This window comes from Lepus europaeus, chromosome 20, assembly GCF_033115175.1.
Source record: "Lepus europaeus isolate LE1 chromosome 20, mLepTim1.pri, whole genome shotgun sequence".
NCBI classification, from domain to species: Eukaryota; Metazoa; Chordata; class Mammalia; order Lagomorpha; family Leporidae; genus Lepus; species Lepus europaeus.
In genome coordinates this window covers 36,026,290-36,046,258 of record NC_084846.1, presented here as the reverse complement: position 1 = coordinate 36,046,258, position 19,969 = coordinate 36,026,290, and the positions used below count along the sequence as shown (strand labels likewise).

General features: G+C 39.5%; 1 protein-coding gene across 4 annotated transcripts in view; it reads right to left on the bottom strand.

The window, feature by feature from the left end:
* Positions 1-19,969, bottom strand: part of BBS9 (Bardet-Biedl syndrome 9) — a 445,045-nt gene that overhangs the window by 221,902 nt on the left and 203,174 nt on the right. For all 4 annotated transcript variants that reach the window (XM_062178843.1, XM_062178842.1, XM_062178845.1 and 1 more), the window contains 2 exons: positions 10,259-10,354; positions 2,295-2,467 (listed from right to left, as the gene is read on the bottom strand). In XM_062178843.1, the coding sequence (XP_062034827.1) occupies positions 2,295-2,467; positions 10,259-10,354 (269 nt within the window). The remainder of the gene's footprint in view (positions 1-2,294; positions 2,468-10,258; positions 10,355-19,969) is intronic.

The window sequence follows — 19,969 nt, the reverse complement described above, 5'->3', positions numbered from 1 at the left end:
ACCTCAAAATCCTTCTTCTAGAAATTTATTATAGGGACATCTTACAAAAAAAATATGTATAAAGTTATTCAATATAGAATTGCTTAGATTTTTAAAGAAATATATTAATAATCTAAAATCTAAAGGAATATCCATCAATAAGGGAACTAGTTAAATAAAGAAAACTACTTTGTAAGACTACCGGATGCCAACATGTTGTGCTATCCAAAGATGCATTAAGTGAAGCAAAAATATACAAAGATGCATTTTATTAAATAAAGCAAAAAATATACAGACTAGTATAAAATGTGAGAGTTTTCATGTGTTTTTCTTAAAGAAAGCCATATATTAACATAGTTGTGGCTGCATAAAATATTTCTAGAAAGAAACAGAAGAAATTGGATACTAAAGGTTTCCTCCAAAAAGAAGATTGAGTGGCTAGGCAAAGAGAATTAGAAATGATTCTTAATTATAACTCATCTCATAACTCTAAAATATTTATTTCAGTAATATCAATGTATATATATACATATTCTCAGTACTCAGATATCTGTCAGTTATTATTCCTTTTCACATGTAAGCCAGCAGCAAAGAGTTAATTTTCACATGTCACAGTCTGAACATTTAACAGATATTTGTTAGATCCTAGGACCAAGTACTGCTCCAGGCAGTAGGAATTATAGCAAAAAATAAAAGACAAAACTCCCTGCCCTCATGGAGATTATAACAAAGGAGACTTGGATTCCAAAGGCCATTTTGATTCAAAGTTTCAAAACATAGTTTAATTTTAATGGCAGAAATCAGTCATTAAAATTGGGGATAGATAACAAAGGAAGTAGAATTGTACTCCCTTTATTTTCTGCCTATAATTCACCATATCGTCTAGGTTCCTCTCTGAAAAGAAAACACCCCTACTATGGAGACTCCAGGGGACTAGTAAGTATCTAATAAGGAAGGAAAACTATGACAAACCAATTAGTCAGCAGGATATCATATTCTCTATTTCAAATATTACAAATACATACTTAACTGTAGTCTTTCTATGGACCATCTTTTGCAAACCACTAGACCACAGTTTTGTACAGTGAAATAAAAATTTCTTAAAATATATCCCAGAGGATTCTAAAGGTTCTTAATCCTTAATACCGATAGATACTCCCCAAATTGTCAATTTTGGTGCCACAATTTAGTACAAAACATACTGTCCCATATAATCATCACAGATGAAGGAAAATAATTTGATAATGATGTAATTATTTATAATTGTATTGGACACACCTGAAAATTTCCATTTATGTTCACAATGGATTAAAAAACTATAATGGTATAATGTTCTTGAATGTTCAAGGTGAAAAACCAGTGCTCTTCAATATTCAAGGGATGACTGACCAGCTACATGACAAATCATCTCTCTCCCTCTTCTCTCTCTCTTTCACACACACACACACACACACAACATAGCTTACAAACTGAAATGTCTATTGATTCCTTTAAAAAAGAGTCATTCTAGGAATCCATGCTTATTTAAACCCTACTCAGAATTCTTCCAAAATTCCCCTTCTGCAATGCTCATAGAGTCTGTTTATAAACTCTGTAAGTAAGCGGACTCTGGCAACTTTTAAACAATTACTGTCGGTGCCCAATGCATTTACAAAACATGACTTTGGGTTATTTCCAAATATCAAGTCAGCACTCAAAGGATGAAGATGTGCTGCTATTGAGATACTCACTGGAATCTAACAAAGGCCCGAAGGCACTTCAAAGAAATGCAGAAAAACTCAAGGCAACAAAGTCATTGTCAGAGCTCATTTCTTCAGACATTTAATCATTTAGCATTTACTAAGCACTCATTTGGCCAGGTACTAGAGAATATTTTCAGTGGTTAACCCTCGTTCAGATGCACAAGCTCTGGTGTGCTTATTAGAAACAAAAAATAAAATCACTTTACTTTATAATCACACCTCATTTATGGCCTGCTAGAATTAGCTAGCCAAATGGCCGCCGATAAGCTCAAACAGTTTTAACACTGGGTTATTGGGGTTAAGGGTTAAGTCCCCATATGGGAGAACTAAATCAGCTCTGTTCCAAGGCCAGACCACATGCTTAGCTCCAGGCAGCCACTCTGTAAATATCTGCAACTGATCACAAACTGGGCAAGAGGGCAGGAATGGATTCACAAAACCCACCATCCACACTGGAACAACTCAGCCTGCAGCCTCCAAGCGTGTACACAAAAATTCTTAACTGCAGCAGCACGTGTGTCTGCCTCACACGATTTAAGGATTATAGATGATATTAGTGATGATTATACACACCTCAAAGTGACGATCAATCAACTCAAAATACTCTTGCAGGGGCATAGAGCCAGAAAAAGAACATGCGAAATCTTTGATTCCCTGCTTTTCAAAATATTCTTGAAGGCGCAGAATAAGCTCATTTGTTATGAGCCAAAGATCTTCAAACTGTTCACTCTGAATGCGGTATCGTTCTGAGAGAAAACACAACAAGAAATGTTTAGTAACACACAATTACAAGCTGAACCTACTTCAACAATCACCAACCCTGACGTGAATACCAAAGCTAAAAGGAAAAATATTTTTCAATCATATAGATATGACTTCCTTGGTTTCATAAAAATATTTCTATTTATTGAAGTTTTCTGCATCAACAACTTAACATTTCAAATTTAATTCCAAAGACAGGTGGTCACCCTGGAAATCTGTGGTCCTTCTTACTATGTATCTTATAACAGGCTTTATTTAGTACAATAAAAACATCCCAATTTAGATCCTTTAAAAACCATCAAACAGTAAGACAACATCTATTTGCAAAAGTACAGCCCAGTCTGATTAGTTTATTTCAGGATATTATGTGATATGAAATTTATTTTTTAGAAAGTTCCACATCATGAACACTGCAAACAGCATAAATCCCTACAACAATGATTAAAATTTCCTATTTTCCTAGTAAGTCTTTTATTTGAAGAAAGATTTTACAGTCAGACCCTTCCCTATACAAAAACTTTGCTTCCCTCTATTTTCTGAAACCTCAGCTCATAGATTCCTGGTCTATTCCCTCCTCCAAATAATGATGATAACATCGATGATGACACAGTGGCAGTAAAAACACCTATGAGAAGAGCAACTATTATTTGTTGGGTGCTAACCATGTATCAAGCACTGTGAGTGTGAGAGATCTTTTTTGTAAAAAGGGAAACAAAGCACAGAGAATTTCAGACACTTGCCAAAGATCACAAAGTAAATTAAATGCCTGCACTAGAATTCATAATATACATTCTTCCCCAACCCATCCAAATCTTGCCTATTCTTCAGGATCTGGCTCTAATCTCTTCTACCTAAGAAAACATGATTTCTGTACCACCTGCAGAAGCCCAACATGCATCAGATGCTGTCCTGAGCACTTTCATTTAAACCTAAACAGATCTATGGGGGGAAAAGTGCTACCTCAATTCACGTAAAGCCAATCTAATCACAAAAGCATTTTTAATTAATTTCCAAGGTCATCCAGCCAGTTAATAACAGAGCATAGGCTGGAACTCTAGGCATTAATACACAGATAAGCTATTAACTGTGACTGCCTCACTGCATCTCTCAATATATAGAACTAATATTCCAAAGTTCACCAGCCACTTCACTGATGATCAGGGCTTATTTAACTTCTCAGATGATTTGTATTCATTCCTTTAAAAGGAATTTACACTTACTGAGATCTGGAACTACATCTCTTTCCATTTAATTAACTGTTATTGAATATCTATCATTGACAATGTCATAATAAAAGAAATGTTGCAAGTACAAAGATGAATTCAGTCTTTTTGTTAATGGAATTGGAAGATTGGGTAGGGTAGCAGGGCACATAGATATGCAAAGTATTTGCTTATATGTCTCAAGATACCTTCACAAATTCTATGAATATATCACAACTTCAAATTGATTATTAGGACTTCAATTTGAAATTGATAGCCAGAATTCAAAAGTGTATCTCCTCCCATTTCTTTAGTCAGGGTAAGCCTCTCTTCTCTAGTGCTGTCCTATCATTCCCTTTGAAGCTTCCTCAGCCATCCTCTCCCCATCCCTACCCTCCGTCTTACTCTGGATGCTGGCTTCTGCCCCTGATGTTGATCAGATGTTTTCTTCACTTCTCCCCACCAAAGATACTAGGAGCAAAGTCAGGGACAGGGTAACTTCATGAGGTACCGCCAAGACAGATATTTGATTCCAGCTCAGTGCGGCCTCCAGGTCCTCGCCATTTTTCTCTCTTGGGTCAGATGTCTGGCTTTTAGCTCAGGGCTACCTCCAGTACCCCATCTTCCTTTCTGAGTATCTGTCCATCTTTTTGCCCTGAGTCACAATCCATAACCATACCATGCTATTGGCTTCCTGAGGGAAGAAGCTGAGGTTGACCAGTTACATCTCTTCTTGCAACTTGTGATACCCCAGATCACTGGCTTCATGTCTGGCTGTTCCAGGCCACATGGATACAACAGATGTAGGCGAAGCTGCACACTGCAGCAATCTTGGCCCAAAGGGCAGCAAGAAGTGTTGGTGACTCTGAACCACAGAGCCTAGATGTGGTTGTGGCAGGCATGAGTCAGAGAGAGATCTTGTATCCCTTGGTTCACTCCCCAAATGGCCACAACGGCCAGCGCTGGGCCAGGCTGAAGCCAGGAGCCAGGAGCTTCATGCAGGTCTCTCGCATGGGTGCGGGAGCCCAAGCACTTGGGCCATCTTCCACTGCTTTCTCAGGCACATTAGCAGGGAACTGAATTGGAAGTTGAACAGGAAGGACTCAGACCAGCACTCGTATTGGATGCCAGGACTGCAGACAATGGCGTAACAGTCTGGCCCCTTACGTTTTTTTTATTAAAAGACACATATACATGAAAGGGAATGAACACAGGAAGGCAGAAATATCAGAATCAAAGAATTGTAAAGGATCTTGTCTAACCTTATAAAGGCTGGAGGGAGCTTTTCTCTTAGGCCCTTAGTAGATACATGGATAAACTGTAAAATTTATTATACTGAAATAAAACCATTAATAGGAAGTTATCCCATTCAACTATAATTTTTAATAGAAATATGTCACAATATATTAACAAGAGACAGACATTTAAAAGAACTACATCAACTGCTCCCAGGGGTAAAAAAATATACATTGCAAGTCAGTAAAGGGACAAGCCATGGGGATATTGGTAGGAAGAGCATTCCAAGCCAAGGCAACTTTAAGTACAAAGGCGATAGACCAGTTTATGTTAAGTCACCACAGAGACACTGCAAGAAAATCTGGAAACAAGGCACATGCAGGTATGTCCAAGGCAAGCTTATCCCCCAAGAATTGATGGGAAAATTTATCAGAATTTACCACTGGGGAAAAACAGATGGCATTCTCATTAGGATACCCAATGGTACCTTTGGCTGGCCAAAGGCTAAATTTGGCTGAATTGTTGATGGGGAAAGGCAAACTCAATTACCACCTACCCTGCCATGGCACAGGATGTGCTGGGCTTAGTCCTCACTGCCAGCTTACACTTGGCATGTGTGCCATAGGAAGGAAGGCAGAGATGTTGTGGACTGGCCAAGAAAGGCAAGTGTCCCAAACATTTCCACCAAGGAGGGAGAAGAAGTATTTTGTCCCAGCTAAACAAAAATGGAGCTCCTTCTCTTTTCCTGGTAGACAATCAAATCCCTAATCTAAAAAATGAAACGGGGGCAAGTCTAAGATTTTCCCCGCCGGCGCCGCGGCTCACTGGGCTAATCCTCCACCTTGCGGCGCCGGCACACCGGGTTCTAGTCCCGGTCGGGGCACCGATCCTGTCCTGGTTGCCCTTCTTCCAGGCCAGCCCTCTGCTGTGGCTAGGGAGTGCAGTGGAGGATGGCCCAAGTCCTTGGGCCCCTGCACCTGCGTGGGAGAGCCGAAGGAAGCTTCTGGCTCCTGGCTTCAGATCGGCACAGCTCCAACTGTTGCGGCCAACTGGGGAGTGAACCATCAAATGGAAGACCTCTCTCTCTCTCTGCCTCTCCTCTCTCTGTGTTAACTCTAACTTTCAAATAAATAAATAAATCTTTTAAAAAATTTGTTCACCTTATATAAATTTTTAAAAATTGGAAAAATAAAAGGCCCAAGGGAAAAAAATACATATTTAGGTAATAGCCTATTTCTTTTTGCTGTCTCACCATACTAAATCATTCAAAACAACAGGCTTTCATACAGAGATATTTTCTAATACTAACTACAAAAATAATTGATCTCACAAAATTTGACTTATCTTGCTATTTTCAATGTAATACTATGAGAATAATTTTCAAGAGTGGTAGCATGTTTTTCCTAAATATCTTTATCTTCAATGCTTAGAGTTTTTTTTTAATAAACTCTAATTATATTGAAGCACTACTTACCTCTTAAATATAAACATGTGATTTGAGACCTGAGACAACAAGCTTCATGTACTTTTCTCTTCTATCTTTGACTGATCTTTGTCAAATTGGGAAACTGAGCCAAAATCAGCATATAATATACTTGAATTTTTGGTTGATTATCAGGCATATTTTAATTTACTATATTTTGTTTAATCTGCTGAAATATAGTTTATCTCATATCCTAATTTAACAGTTATGTTTAATCAATGGATTCTCATAAATGTTTTTATATTTACTTGGGCTTTTTTCACTTGCTACATTTTCAAGTATGTTTTAAAAGAAGATGAATACTTGTAACCCAAAAAATACAATCTAAGAGCTGTATATGACCTAAGAATCGTTTGATTGTTTACTATGGGATTCTTTTCATATGAAGGAATTTTTGGTCAATCCAGATTTCCAAACTAAAATTAATACTATGTGCTAGCAGACTCATAGAATAACAATTGTTTTAAGTAACACTCTGACCTCAGAATCAGACGTTAAGGCTTCCTGTTCTGGCAGAAAAGTCAGTGACAGCATTTCAGGCATGGAAAGCCAAGATACTGTGGCAAAAAGTGTTCTACATGAAGGATCTCCCTGAGTGAGACCCCAACAAAAAGAAGTGGCAAAGAAGAATGTACTTTTCTCTAAAAGGAGGAGAGAACTTCCACTTTGCTTATGGCCTTGTCCAAATACTGACAGAGTCTGTGGACTCAAAAGACTCCCATAGCCTAGGCAGCTCATGTCAAGAGCCTCGGGTGGTCACTGACGTCATACAGAAGAGTGTTAATTGTTAAATTAACAACAGGAGTCACTGTGCACTAACTACCCATGCAGAACCTCTGTCCTCAGTGAGTTGTATTATGAGAGTTAATTGTAAAACTGGTTCTCAAACTGTGTGTGTGTGTGCACGCACGCAAATTGTTGAAATCTTTACTTGGTATAGAGTTGGTCTTCTGTGTACAAAGTTAATTGAAAATGAAAATTAATGGAGAATGGGACTGGCAATGGGAGACGGAGGAGGGACTGTTAGGAGCTTTAGAATATACTGAAGCTTTATATTGCTTGCAAGTTTATTTTGAGGGGCAAGCATTCGATGTAACATGTAAGATGCTACTTGAGATGCCTACATTCTGTATCAGAGTCCCTGAGTTCAAGCTCCATTCTTGACTCCAGCTTGGTGCTAATGCACACTCTAGGAAACAGTAGGTGACTGCTCAATTACTTGGGTCCCTGTCTCCCATCTCCCGTTTCCCATGTGGGACACCTGGACTGAGACTAGCTAGGAGATTCTCTCTCTCTCTCTCTCTCTCTCTCTCTCTCTCCCTCCCTCCCTCCCTCTCTCCCTCCCTTCCTCTCTCCCTCCCTCCTTCTCCACTCCCCTCGGTTTTTCTTACTTTCAAATACAATTTTAAGAAGTTTATTTTGAATGCTATATAAAAGTTAGTTTTGTTAATTAGATTTGATGTGATTTTAACATTCTTGTATTATGTTCTCCCCACAGTGTCAAAGCTGCCTTCCAGTTCCACTCATTTTATTGTGTTGTCTCTGTCATTATGGTCCTTAACAAAATATTTACACTATTGTCTCCCAGGCAGCCGGAGCCTTTTGCTGGCCTGCTTGACCTTTCCATCCCTTCCTATAGTGCTTTACACTGCTGTAAACTTGAAAGCTCACATCCTATTCTTTTTTTTTTTTTTTGACAGAGTGGATAGTGAGAGAGAGAGACAGAGAGAAAGGTCTTCCTTTTTGCCGTTGGTTCACCCTCCAATGGTTGCTGCGGCTGGCTCATCGCGCTGATCTGAAGCCAGGAGCCAGGCGCTTATCCTGGTCTCCCATGTGGGTGCAGGGCCCAAGGACATGGGCCATCCTCCACTGCCTTCCCAGGCCATAGCAGAGAGCTGGCCTGGAAGAGGGGCAACCGGGATAGAATCCAGTGCCCCAACCGGGACTAGAACCCGGTGTGCCGGCGCCGCAAGGCGGAGGATTAGCCTGTTAAACCACGGCGCCAGCCAACATCCTATTCTTTACCAGATCTCTGTATCTGGCAAGGGTCCTTTCTAAAGTTATCCAATGACTGCAGGCCAATATGATGAAGCGATTCATACCAAATTGTTAATAAGAAGTGACCAGAACTAGGCAAGGCTATTCTTTATCCACCTAAGTTGTAAGCCATTAGTGATCCTCCAAGGAAAAAAAAAAAAAAAAGATAAAAGCCAACAGAGGAGAAAACCAACAAGTGCTTCCACAGATGTTTAAAGACAAGGAGGATAATATGACTCCCCAAAAAGAACATAACACACAGTACTAGAATGTGAGGCCAGATTGATAAAACACCTGAAAAGGAGTTCAAAGGAATGATCGTAAGATTACTCAAAAACACAGAGAAATAAACACATGAGATAAATAAATCCATACAAGACATGGGTGAAAATTTTGCTGGGAGGTAGAAATATTGAAGAGAAATCAAACTGAAATAATAGAAATGAAGAATTAAATATGTCAAACAGAAAATACAGTGGAAATCCTTAACAACAGACTTGATGAAGCAGAAGAAAGAATACCCAAGCTAGAAGACAAATGCTTGGGAAGATTTCAAACTGAAAAAAAAAAAAAAGAGGAAAAATTAGGAAAACTGAAAATACTGTTTGAGATTTATGGGATGTTATCAAACAACCACACATACATGTCTTAGGAGTTTGTGAAGGTGTTGAAAGACAGAATGGAATAGAAGTCCTATTCAGTAAAACAATAACAGAAACTTTCCCTAATTTGGAGAAAGAAAGGGACATCAAGTACAAGAAGTACTAATAGATCAGAAAAGATCTTCACCACGACATATTATAGACAAAATGTCAACAGTAAAACATAAAGAAAATATTATAAAATATGCATGAGAGAAACACCAGATTGCCTTCAGAGGATCTCCAATTAGACTAACAGTGATTTCTCATAAGAAATCCTACAGGCCAGGAGAGAATGGGGAGATACAGTCCAAGTCCTAAAAGAAAAAAAACTTTCAACCCAGAGTACTGTACCCAGCAAATCTCTCATTTACAAATGAAGGTGAAGTAAACACCTTCCAACACAAACTGAAATTGAAAGAACTGTTGACCACTCATCCAGCCTTATAAATGATATTTAAGGATGTGTTACACACAAAAACAGAGAAAGATGGTTATCATCATGAAAGAATGCTAAGGCAGAAAATCTCCCAGCAAAAGTACAAACAGCAAAGATTTTTTATTAATGAGACCATACTCCACTGGACTGTTTCAACACACAATTTGCTCCTGGACCCAAGTTTGCTAAAAAGACTTCCTTTCTTGATACCTTACTAGATTTCCATTTACCATATAACAATATTCAGTAGCTCCAGTACACCACATACCTCAGAAGTCAGTTTCCATTGACTAGTTTCAACTATCATTCTCATGTGAGGTAAATAAATCATTACAATATATTTAATTCTGAAAGTCAAACTTGAGTATAACAATTACTAATTGCCTGATGACTGGGATTAGTCTCAGCAAAAGTCATTCAGTTTTACCAATGTCCAAGAGCCAGATAAAAGAATATATCCCAAAAATCAAACAGCAGTCAATTCCAATTTTTAACAGTTCCTAAAACATAATTAACCAAACATCTATCTCAAAAATATTTTAAAACTCTAAATTCTCCTCCCAAACTCTCTTACCACAAAACACACACACACACACACACACTTACTACCATAGCTCTTAGTCATTTGCTACCTAATTTAACATCACCCTTTCTAGGATTCCTGGCTGTAAGGATGTTCTGTGATGTGGTGTTCTCAGCAGAAAATTTCAAAAGCAAAATAACATGGTTTTACTCACGAGAAGTTTTGGAAGCCAGAAGGGTAACTCGGGAACCTCCTAAGAAACGAAAACCCATCACATTCACTTGGTCATCTTCTGATTGATTGGCAAATCCTACAAAGAAGAGGAAAAATCATCTAATGTGATCACAAAGAAAAAATGTAACAATTAAAATAGGAAGCTTTGGTGAATAAGTTGTTAATATCACTAGTTATGTCTGAAGTCCACTTTTGAAGTATAATAGATTAACTTGGATTTATTCCTCATAATAACACTTCAGAATCATTTAATATATTTTTTCCTAAGGGATGATTCCAAGTTTAGGCAGAACATGTACAGGATGAACCTAGAATATCTTGTCACATCAAACCAAAAAAGGCTAATAATGACCAGTAGAGCTTCATGAAAAGAATTTAGTGCCAGGGCCAGCGCTGTGGCATGGCAGGTAAGGCTGCCACCTGTACTGCCAGCATCTCATATGATGCTGGTTCGAATTCCAGCTGCTCCACTTCCAATTTAGCTCTCAACTATGGCCTGAGAAAGCAGTGCAGGATGGCCCAAGTGTTTGGGCCTCTGCACCCTCGTGGGAGACCTGGGAGAAGCTCCTGGCTCCTGGCTTCAGATCGGCTCAGCCGTGGCCTTTGCAGCCATTTTGAGAGTGAACCAGTGGATGGAAGACCTCTCTCTCTATCTCTCTTTCTCTCTCTCTGCCTCTGTGACTTTGCCTTTCAAATAAATAAATAACTCTCTTAAAACAGAGAGAGAGAGAGAATTTGAGTACAAACTTAAAGAGACTACCACTGGCCAAAGACAAATATGTTTGAGTATCATAAAAGACAATAACTGCAATGCTGTAAAATATGTGAAATACATTTAAAGATATGAGGTATATACAGAAACTAAAAGCAAAACACAAATAATTATTACAAGATCCCAGAAAATCATCTCTGTTTATTTAAAACTATAAATACAGATGTTCCTCAAACAAGTGAAAAGGAAAGGCAGGTGTGTGGAAGTGTTAAAGTCACCACTTAGGATGCCTGCATCCCGTGTCAGAGTGCCTGCTTCAAGTCCCAGCTACTCTGCTTCCCATCCAGCATTCTGCTAAGGCACAGTGGGGGCAGCAGGTGATGGCCCACGTACTTGCCTTCCTGCCGCCCACCTGGGAGACCCAGATGAAGTTCTTGGCCCAGCTCAGCCTGGCCCAGCTCTGGCTGTTCTGTGCATTTGGGGAACATACCAGAGGACAGAAGATCTCTCTCTCCCTCTCCCTTGCTCCTCTCTCTCTTTTCTCTCTCTCTTTCTCTCTCTCTCTCTCTCTTCCAAATAAAGTAAAACTAAGTAGAGGTTTTTTTTTTTTAAATTTAAAAAAAGAACATCAATATAAAAAGTCTACTGTTCACCTGTGGGCCCCTTGGAACTGTGGAGGGCTGCTGGAAATACAACTTCTAAAAGGCAAATGCTTCTAGAAAGCTGTGGTTCAAGGCTATTTTTGATTGCTATAAGCAGGGTCTCTGGAATCAAAAGGAGCATACAACTTTTCCTAAAACTGAAGATATCTGTGCCTGAGATGAAACTGAATTCTATCCTGGCAAGAGATACACTCAGGTGTACAAGAGAAAGAACAACAGAGTGACTCCTGGTGGCACCAAAAAGAACAATCTAGGAAAGGTCACTCATGCCCACAGAAACATGGTTCATGTCCAATTCCAACCAACTGTTCTGCTAATGTCATTGGTTATACAACCCACGTGATTTTCTGCCTCTCAGGGATTCAAACAATTGAAAAGTAAATAAAGTGGATATGTTTAAAAAAGTAAACAAAAGTCTATGAGATTTAGGGAACAGCAACAAGAGATCCCATATAAGAGTACGACAGTTAGAGAAGGAAAAGAAAAACAGAAAGAGGTAAAAATTTATTTAAAGAAATAATAGCAGAAAACTTCGCAAATCTGGGGAAAGACATAAATATTCAGATACAAAAAGTACATGGCATCAAAAACACAAAATGAAAGAAGAGAGGGATGGGATAAAAGTGTAGAGTTTTTATATGCAATGCAGGTTGTTTTTATGAAACTATTAAGCTATGAGCCAGTAACTATGAAATGTTCTACTTAAGCTTCACAGTAACCACAAAAAGCTACAGAAGCCATACAAAGATTAAAAAGTAAGAAATCAAAGCATACCACTAATCCCAAAAAAGATAGCAATAAAGGAAAGAAAGATTCGTAAAACAACCGGGGCTAGCACTGTGGCATAGCAGATAGAGCCACCACCAGCAGTGCCGGCATCCCATATGGGCAACGATTCGAGTCCTGGCTGATCCACTTTTGATCCAGCTCTCTACTATGCCCTGGGAAAGCAGTGGAAGATGGCCCAAGTCCAAGGCCCCTGCACCCACATGGGAGACCCAGAGGAAGCTTCTGGCTCCTGGCTTCAGATCAGCTCAGCTCCAGCCATTGCAGCCATTTGGGGAGTGTAGTGGCAGATGGAAAACCTCTCCTTTTCTCTGGCTCCACTTTTCTCTGTAACTCTGTCTTTCAAATAAATAAAATGAATGTTTAAAAAATAAAAAAATAGGCCGGCGCCGCGGCTCCCTAGGCTAATCCTCCGCCTTGCGGCGCCGGCACACCGGGTTCTAGTCCCGGTCGGGGCACCGATCCTGTCCCGGTTGCCCCTCTTCCAGGCCGGCTCTCTGCTGTGGCCAGGGAGTGCAGTGGAGGATGGCCCAAGTGCTTGGGCCCTGCACCCCATGGGAGACCAGGAGAGGCACCTGGCTCCTGCCGTCGGATCAGCGCGGTGCGCCGGCCGCAGCGCGCTACCGCGGCGGCCATTGGAGGGTGAACCAATGGCAAAAAGGAAGACCTTTCTCTCTGTCTCTCTCTCTCTCACTGTCCACTCTGCCTGTCAAAAATAAAAAATAAAAAAAATTAAAAAAATTAAAAAATAAAAAAATAAAAACTGCATCTTTAGTAAACATTTACAGATTGTTTTTCTTAACAGAGAGAGAGATTTGCCATCTGCTGGTTCTCTCCCCAAATGGCTGCAACAGCCAGGGCTGGGCCAGGCCAAAGCCAGGAGCCAGGTGCTTCTCCTGATCTCCCATGTGGTACAGGGGCCCAAGCACTTGGGCCATCCTCCGCTGCTTTCCCAGGCACAGAAGCAGGGAGCTGGATTGGAAGTGGAGCAGCGGAAACTCGAACTTCAGGCAGCAGTTTAACCCACTGTACCACATAGCTGATGCCTAGAATATATATCTAAATAACACTGGGGTCAAAAAAGAAATCAAAAGAGAAATAAAAAAGCATTTTAGACTGCATGAAAATGAAAACACAACATTTCATAATATGCAGGATGCAGCTAATGGACTATATAAAAAGAAAATTTATAGTATTAACAGATTACATTAAAAAGAATGGCCTCTATTTTTCCCTTAAGAAACTAAAAAATGAAGAGCAAATTAAATCCAAATTAAGGAGAAGTCAAATTAAAGAAAATCAAAGAAATGTAAAATAAAAAGCAACAGAGAAAATAATAAAATGAAAACATGATTCTTTCCAATATTCAATAAAAGGAATAAACCTCTTGTAAACAGATCAGGAAGGCCGGCCCCGTGGTTCCCTTGGCTAATCCTCCACCTGAGGTGCCAGCATCCCATATGGGCACTGAGTTATAGTCCCAGCTGCCCCTCTTCCAGGCCAGCTCTCTGCATTGGCCTGGGAAGGCAGTGGAGGATGGCCCAAGTGCTTGGGCCCTGCACCAACATGGGAGACCAGGAGGAAGCACCTGGCTCCTGGCTTCGGATAGGCACAGCACTGGCCAGAGCAGTCATTTGGGGGGTGAACCAACGGAAGGAAGACCTTTCTGTCTGTCTCTCTCTCTCACTGTCTAACTCTACCTTTCAAATAAATAAAAACTAAAAAAAAAAAAAAAAATCAGGAAAGAAGACACAAATTACCAATATGAGTAATAAATGAGGTTTCATTATTAAAGATTCTAGAGACTTTAAAAATATAATAAAAAGCTATTGTAAACAACCAATGGCAATGAACTCAACAACTTATATGAAATAGACACAGTCTTTCAAAGATAAAAACTAAAAAGCTCACTCATGAAGAAACAGATAACCAGAATAGTCCCAAGTCTTAGGAAGAAATTAAATTTATGGTCTAAAAACTAGCCTTTAAGTAAAGAGAACTGTAAGCCCAGATCGCTTCACTGGTGAACCCTATTAAAATAAAAAAGAATAAAACTTCTACATACTCATCTAAAAAAATTGAGAAAGAAAATACTTCTCAACTCATTCCACAAACATCATTTTTATGATACATCCTCACAATTATTGGGGAAATGAAGTACAGATTAATATCCCTGGTGAACACAGCTGTAAAAATTCTTTTTTTTTCTTTTTTTTAACTTTTTGACAGGCAGAGTGGACAGTGAGAGAGAGAGACAGAGAGAGAGGTCTTCCTTTGCCGTTGGTTCACCCTCCAATGGCTGCCGCAGCTGGCACGCTGCAGCTGGCGCACCGCGCTGATCCGAAGGCAGGAGCCAGGTGCTCCTCCTGGTCTCCCATGTGGGTGTAGGGCCCAAGCACTTGGGCCATCCTCCACTGCACTCCCGGGCCATAGCAGAGAGCTGGCCTGGAAGAAGGGCAACTGGGACAGAATCCGGTGCCCCGACCGGAACTAGAACCCAGTGTGCCAGTACCGCAAGGCAAAGGATTAGCCAATTGAGCCGCGGCGCCGGCCTAACAGCTGTAAAAATTTTAAAGTATAGCCAGTTCAAGTCCTGGCTGCTTCACTTCCAGTCCAGCTCTCTGCTATGGCCTGGGAAAGCAATAGAAGATGGCCCAAGTCCTTGGGCCCCTGTACCCATGTGGGAGACTGGGAAGAAGCTCCTGGCTCCTGGTTTCAGATTGGTACAGCTCCGGCCATTGTGGCCAATTGGGGAGTGAACCAGCAGATGGAAGACCTCTCTCTCTCATTGCCTCTCCTTCTCTCTGTGTAACTCTGACTTTCAAACAAAATAAATAAATCTTTAAAAAGAAAGAAAGAAAGAAAGAAAGAAAGAAAGAAAGAAAGAAAGGAAAAGAAAAGAAAAGAAAACTACAAAACCTCACTGAAAGAAATGTACCAAGGCTTAAACATATGAAGGCATGTACTTTCATCTTAAACAATTAGAATAAGTAAAGCAAATTCTATTGTAACATTGTTAAGATCTCAGACCTGCATTGTGGCATCCCATTGCTGGCTGCTCTGCTTCTGATCCAGCTCCCTGCTCATGTCCCTAGGAAAGCAGCAGACGATGGCTCAAGTACTTGGGTCCCTGCCATCCATATGGGAGACAGGCTGGAGTTCCCCGCTCCTGGTTTTGGCCTGGCCCAGCCCTGGCTGTTGTGGCATTTAGGGAATAATCCAGCGGATGGAAGATCTCTCTCTCTGCCTCTGCCTCTCCTCTGTAACTGTGATTTTCAAATACATAAATAAACCTTTATTTTTAAAAAAAGTCTCAATTATCTCCAAATTGATCTAGAATCAATGCAAATCCAATCCCAATCAATCACAGCAGAAATTTTTTTTTCAATTGGCAAGTTAATTATAAGATTCATTTGATGGCCAGCGCTGCGGCTCACTAGGCTAATCCTCCGCCTGCGGCGCCGGCACCCCGGGTTCTAGTCCCGGTCAGGGTGCCAGATTCTGTCCTGGTTGCTCCTCTTCCAGTCCAGCTCTCTGCTATAGCAAAAGGCAGTGGAGGATGGCCCAAGTGCTTGGAGGAAGCACCTGGCTCCTGGTTTCGGATTGACGCAGTGCGCCGGCCATAGCGGCCATTTGGGGGGTGGACCAACGGAAGGAAGACCTTTCTCTCTGTCTCTCTCTCACTGTCTAACTCTGCCTGTCAAAAATTTAAAAAAAAAAAAATTTAAAAAAAGATTCATTTGAAAAACACAGAGGACCTAGAATATTCAAGATAACTCTGAGAAACAAGAATATAGTTGAAGAAATTACATTACCTGAATTCAAGACTTATTACAGATTCACAGGTATGAAGATACTATGGTATTGGTACACAAAAATGTTGAGGGACAAAGACAATACATCAATAGAACAAAATTTTTTAAAAATTGATATTTATAAATATGATTGGATAATTTTCCACAAAGTTGCAAACACAATTCACAGAAAAGGATAGTCTTCCAAAACAATGCTATAATAGAAAATTATACACAAAAACATGAGTTTTGTCCATATCACATAATATATATACGTATAAAACAAAATGAGTAAAACAACTAAATATAAAATGTAAACCAAGAGAAAAACCTTGTAACTTTGGTTTTGGTAAATATTTCTCAAATATAACATCCAAATAATGATGCATAGAGGGAAAAATTGATAAATTGGACTTTATAAAACTTAAGAACTTTCACTCTTCCAAAGACTCTGTTAAGAGAATCAAAATACATGCCACAGACTGGGAAAATATATTTAGAAATCATCTGATAAAGCAAAGAGGACAGACAACAAAACATCACCTATCACATAATTCTAGTTTACAAAATCCTAGAAAATATGAACTAATCTATAATGACAGGAAGCGGACAGTGGTTGTCTGGGGATAGGAGATACTGGATTCCCAAGGAGCATGAGAAAACTTTTTTTAGATTATGGATATGTTCAAAATCCACACAGTGTAAATGATTTCACTGATATTTACAAAGAGCAAATTTTACCAAATTGTACCAGAAGAAAATATCAACATATATTTTACAATCAGAATAGAAAAGGCCACAGAAAGTCTAATATGAAATGCTGAAACCATAAAGAAAATAAATAATACATTTTACTACCTAAAAGTTCAAAACTGGGAGGACATTTAGCCCAGATGTTGAAATGTTTTTTGTTTTGGTTGGTTTGGTTTGGTTTTAGGTTTTTTGTTTTTTGGTTTTTTTTTTTGAAAGATTTTATTTATTTATTTGAAAGGCAGTTATAGAGAGGCAGAGGAAGAGAAAACCAGAGAGAGAGATCTTCCATCCACTGGTTCACTCCCCTAATGGCTGCAATGGCCAGAGCTGGACCAATCCAAAGTCAGGAGCCAGGAGCTTCTCCCAGGTCTCCCACAAGGGTGCAGGGGCCCAAGGACTTGGGCCATCTACTACTGCTTTTCCAGGCCATAGCAGAGAGCTGGATTGGAAGTGGAGCAGCCTGGACATGAACCAGTGCCTATATGGGATGCTGGCGATGCAGGGGGAGGCCCAGCCCTCCAAGCCAAGGCACCGACCCCTTGAAATGATTTTAAGATATCCATGTCCCACATCGTGGTACCTGAGTTCAGAACCCAGTTTCCACTCCTGACTCCATCTTCCTGCTAATGCAGACCCTGTGCAACACTGCAGGTTCAAGTACTTGGGTCTGGCCACCAATGTGGGGGACGTAAATTGAGTTCTTGGCTCCAATCTCAGCCCAGCTAAGTTTGGCTGTTACAGGCCCTGCACCCGCATGGGAGACCAGGAGGAAGCACCTGGTTCCTGGCTTCGGATCAGCGCAGCGCCAGCCAGAGCAACCATTTGGGGGGTGAACCAACGGAAGGAAGACCTTTCTCTCTGTCTCTCTCTTTCTCTCTCACTGTCTAACTCTGCCTGTCAAAAAAAAAAAAAAAGAAAGAAAGAAAGAAATCCTTAAAATATATAAACTATATGTTCACAGAAGAAATATAACTATTAATAAAAATAACAAAAATTCAATGGCTAACAAATAATTTAGAGGTGAAAATACAAAATGAAAAGTCAATTTTCACCTAGCAATGTCATAAACTTAAAAAGATCTAACAAATCCTACAGTTAACCTGGATATGAACCCTGATGTTAGGAATGTAACTGAAAAATTTTTCCAGAAGACAGTTTGTCATTGGAATAAAGTTTTTAAATGTGCATATTTGTTAATTCAATCATTTGTCTTCAAAGCACTTCTCCTAAGAGAAGCAGAAAAGCATAAAAATCTGCAAGTACATGATACCCCTAAAAAATGGAATATTATCTAATAATTAAAATGCAAATAGATTGACAAGAAAAGATAGTCCCATATCTGGGTAACATAAAAGACTGCTATCAAATGACACATCTGTTATTAACGTAAAAAGTTTTGTGTAAAGATACCAGGATGAAGACAGAAGCACTGACAGCTAATTTAGCATTGATTCCAGCTCCCTTTTCCCTGGCCTTCGCACATCAGTTCTCGGCCCTGCACACAGCTAGAGGAAGGCACGGGACAAAATCGTCACTACCGAGACCTAATAAGAAATTTCCTAGGACGTTTTTGGAAAAATGCTTTTCTGATAAAAGCTTTAGCTGTTACTATAGCTATCTCTTCCCCTACCTCCTGCCAGGTACTTATAAAAGATGCCTAAAGCTGAACTAAATATCTTATTGCCATGGAACCAACTAGATGACAGATTGCAAAGACAAAAGTGAGGTCTTTAACAACGGTCACAAAGCACTACAACAGGTTATAACGCCCATGTCTGGACTTCTCTTCATATTAGACACTGTCTCTATTGCTTAAGTCACTTTTAGTCAGAAGCCCCCAAAAAAACAGCTGTTTGATATATGTGTATATATACACACACAAATGTGAACAGTGAACATGCATGTACACACACACGAACTTCCAAAAGTTCATGGAAAAGAGAACTAAAAGTTTATTTGACTGCCAAAAATTTAAAACCCATAGTTTTTTTCATATATGTACTTTCCACGAACTTTTTGTCTTGCATGTGCATAGATTTCAATTTTTTTCAACAAAATAAATTGATCTTTTTTATTTCCTTCTCCATGAATGTTTTCAATATTTTTATACAAATATTTTTAATATAGTCATTAAGTATATTAAAATCTATTACACTTATAATATTCTACATTGGCACGGATTTAGATACTAGACATCTTCATTCAAACACTGTTGACAGGCTTAACTGATAAGGCCCTTCAGAAAGCCAACTTGACAATAGTTTTGTTTTCTTGTTGTGTTTGAGAACAGACAGATGAGAAGACAATGCTCTGATCCACTGCTCCACTCTCCAAACAACAGACAGGGAGGCAAAATTAGGAGCTGGGAACCAATGCAGGTCTCCCACATGGGTGACAGGGACCTAATTACTTGAGCCATCACCGGCTGCATCCCAGGGTCTGCGCTAGCAAGACACTGGAATCAGGAGCTGGAGCTAGGGATTGAACCAGGTACTGCAATGTGAAAGCCTTAAAAATATTCTTATCCTTTAACACAGTCATTTCACTTTTAGATATGCATCAAAGAAATAATAAGCATAGAGAAGTATTGTTACAAAGTTATTCATCACAGGTATGTTTATAATGTAAGTAAACTAAAAACAATATAAATATCTAAAGGTATAATATGGGTCAGATGATAATATAGTCTACATTTATGATAGAATACTATGCAATCATTTAAAATATAATAAACACATAATGATGAAAACCAAAAGTCTTTGGGGATATAAATGCTTAGAAAAATGCTTTTAAAAAGATTAGGAAGAAAGTAATAAACTATAAGTTGATATTGTTGAATTACTGGTAACTTTAATTATTTTCCTTTTGGTTATCCTATTTTCTAAACTTCACATTTTTTCACAACCAGAAAAAGCTATTCTAGGCCGGCGCCGTGGCTCAACAGGCTAATCCTCCCCGCCTTGCAGCGCCAGCACACCGGGTTC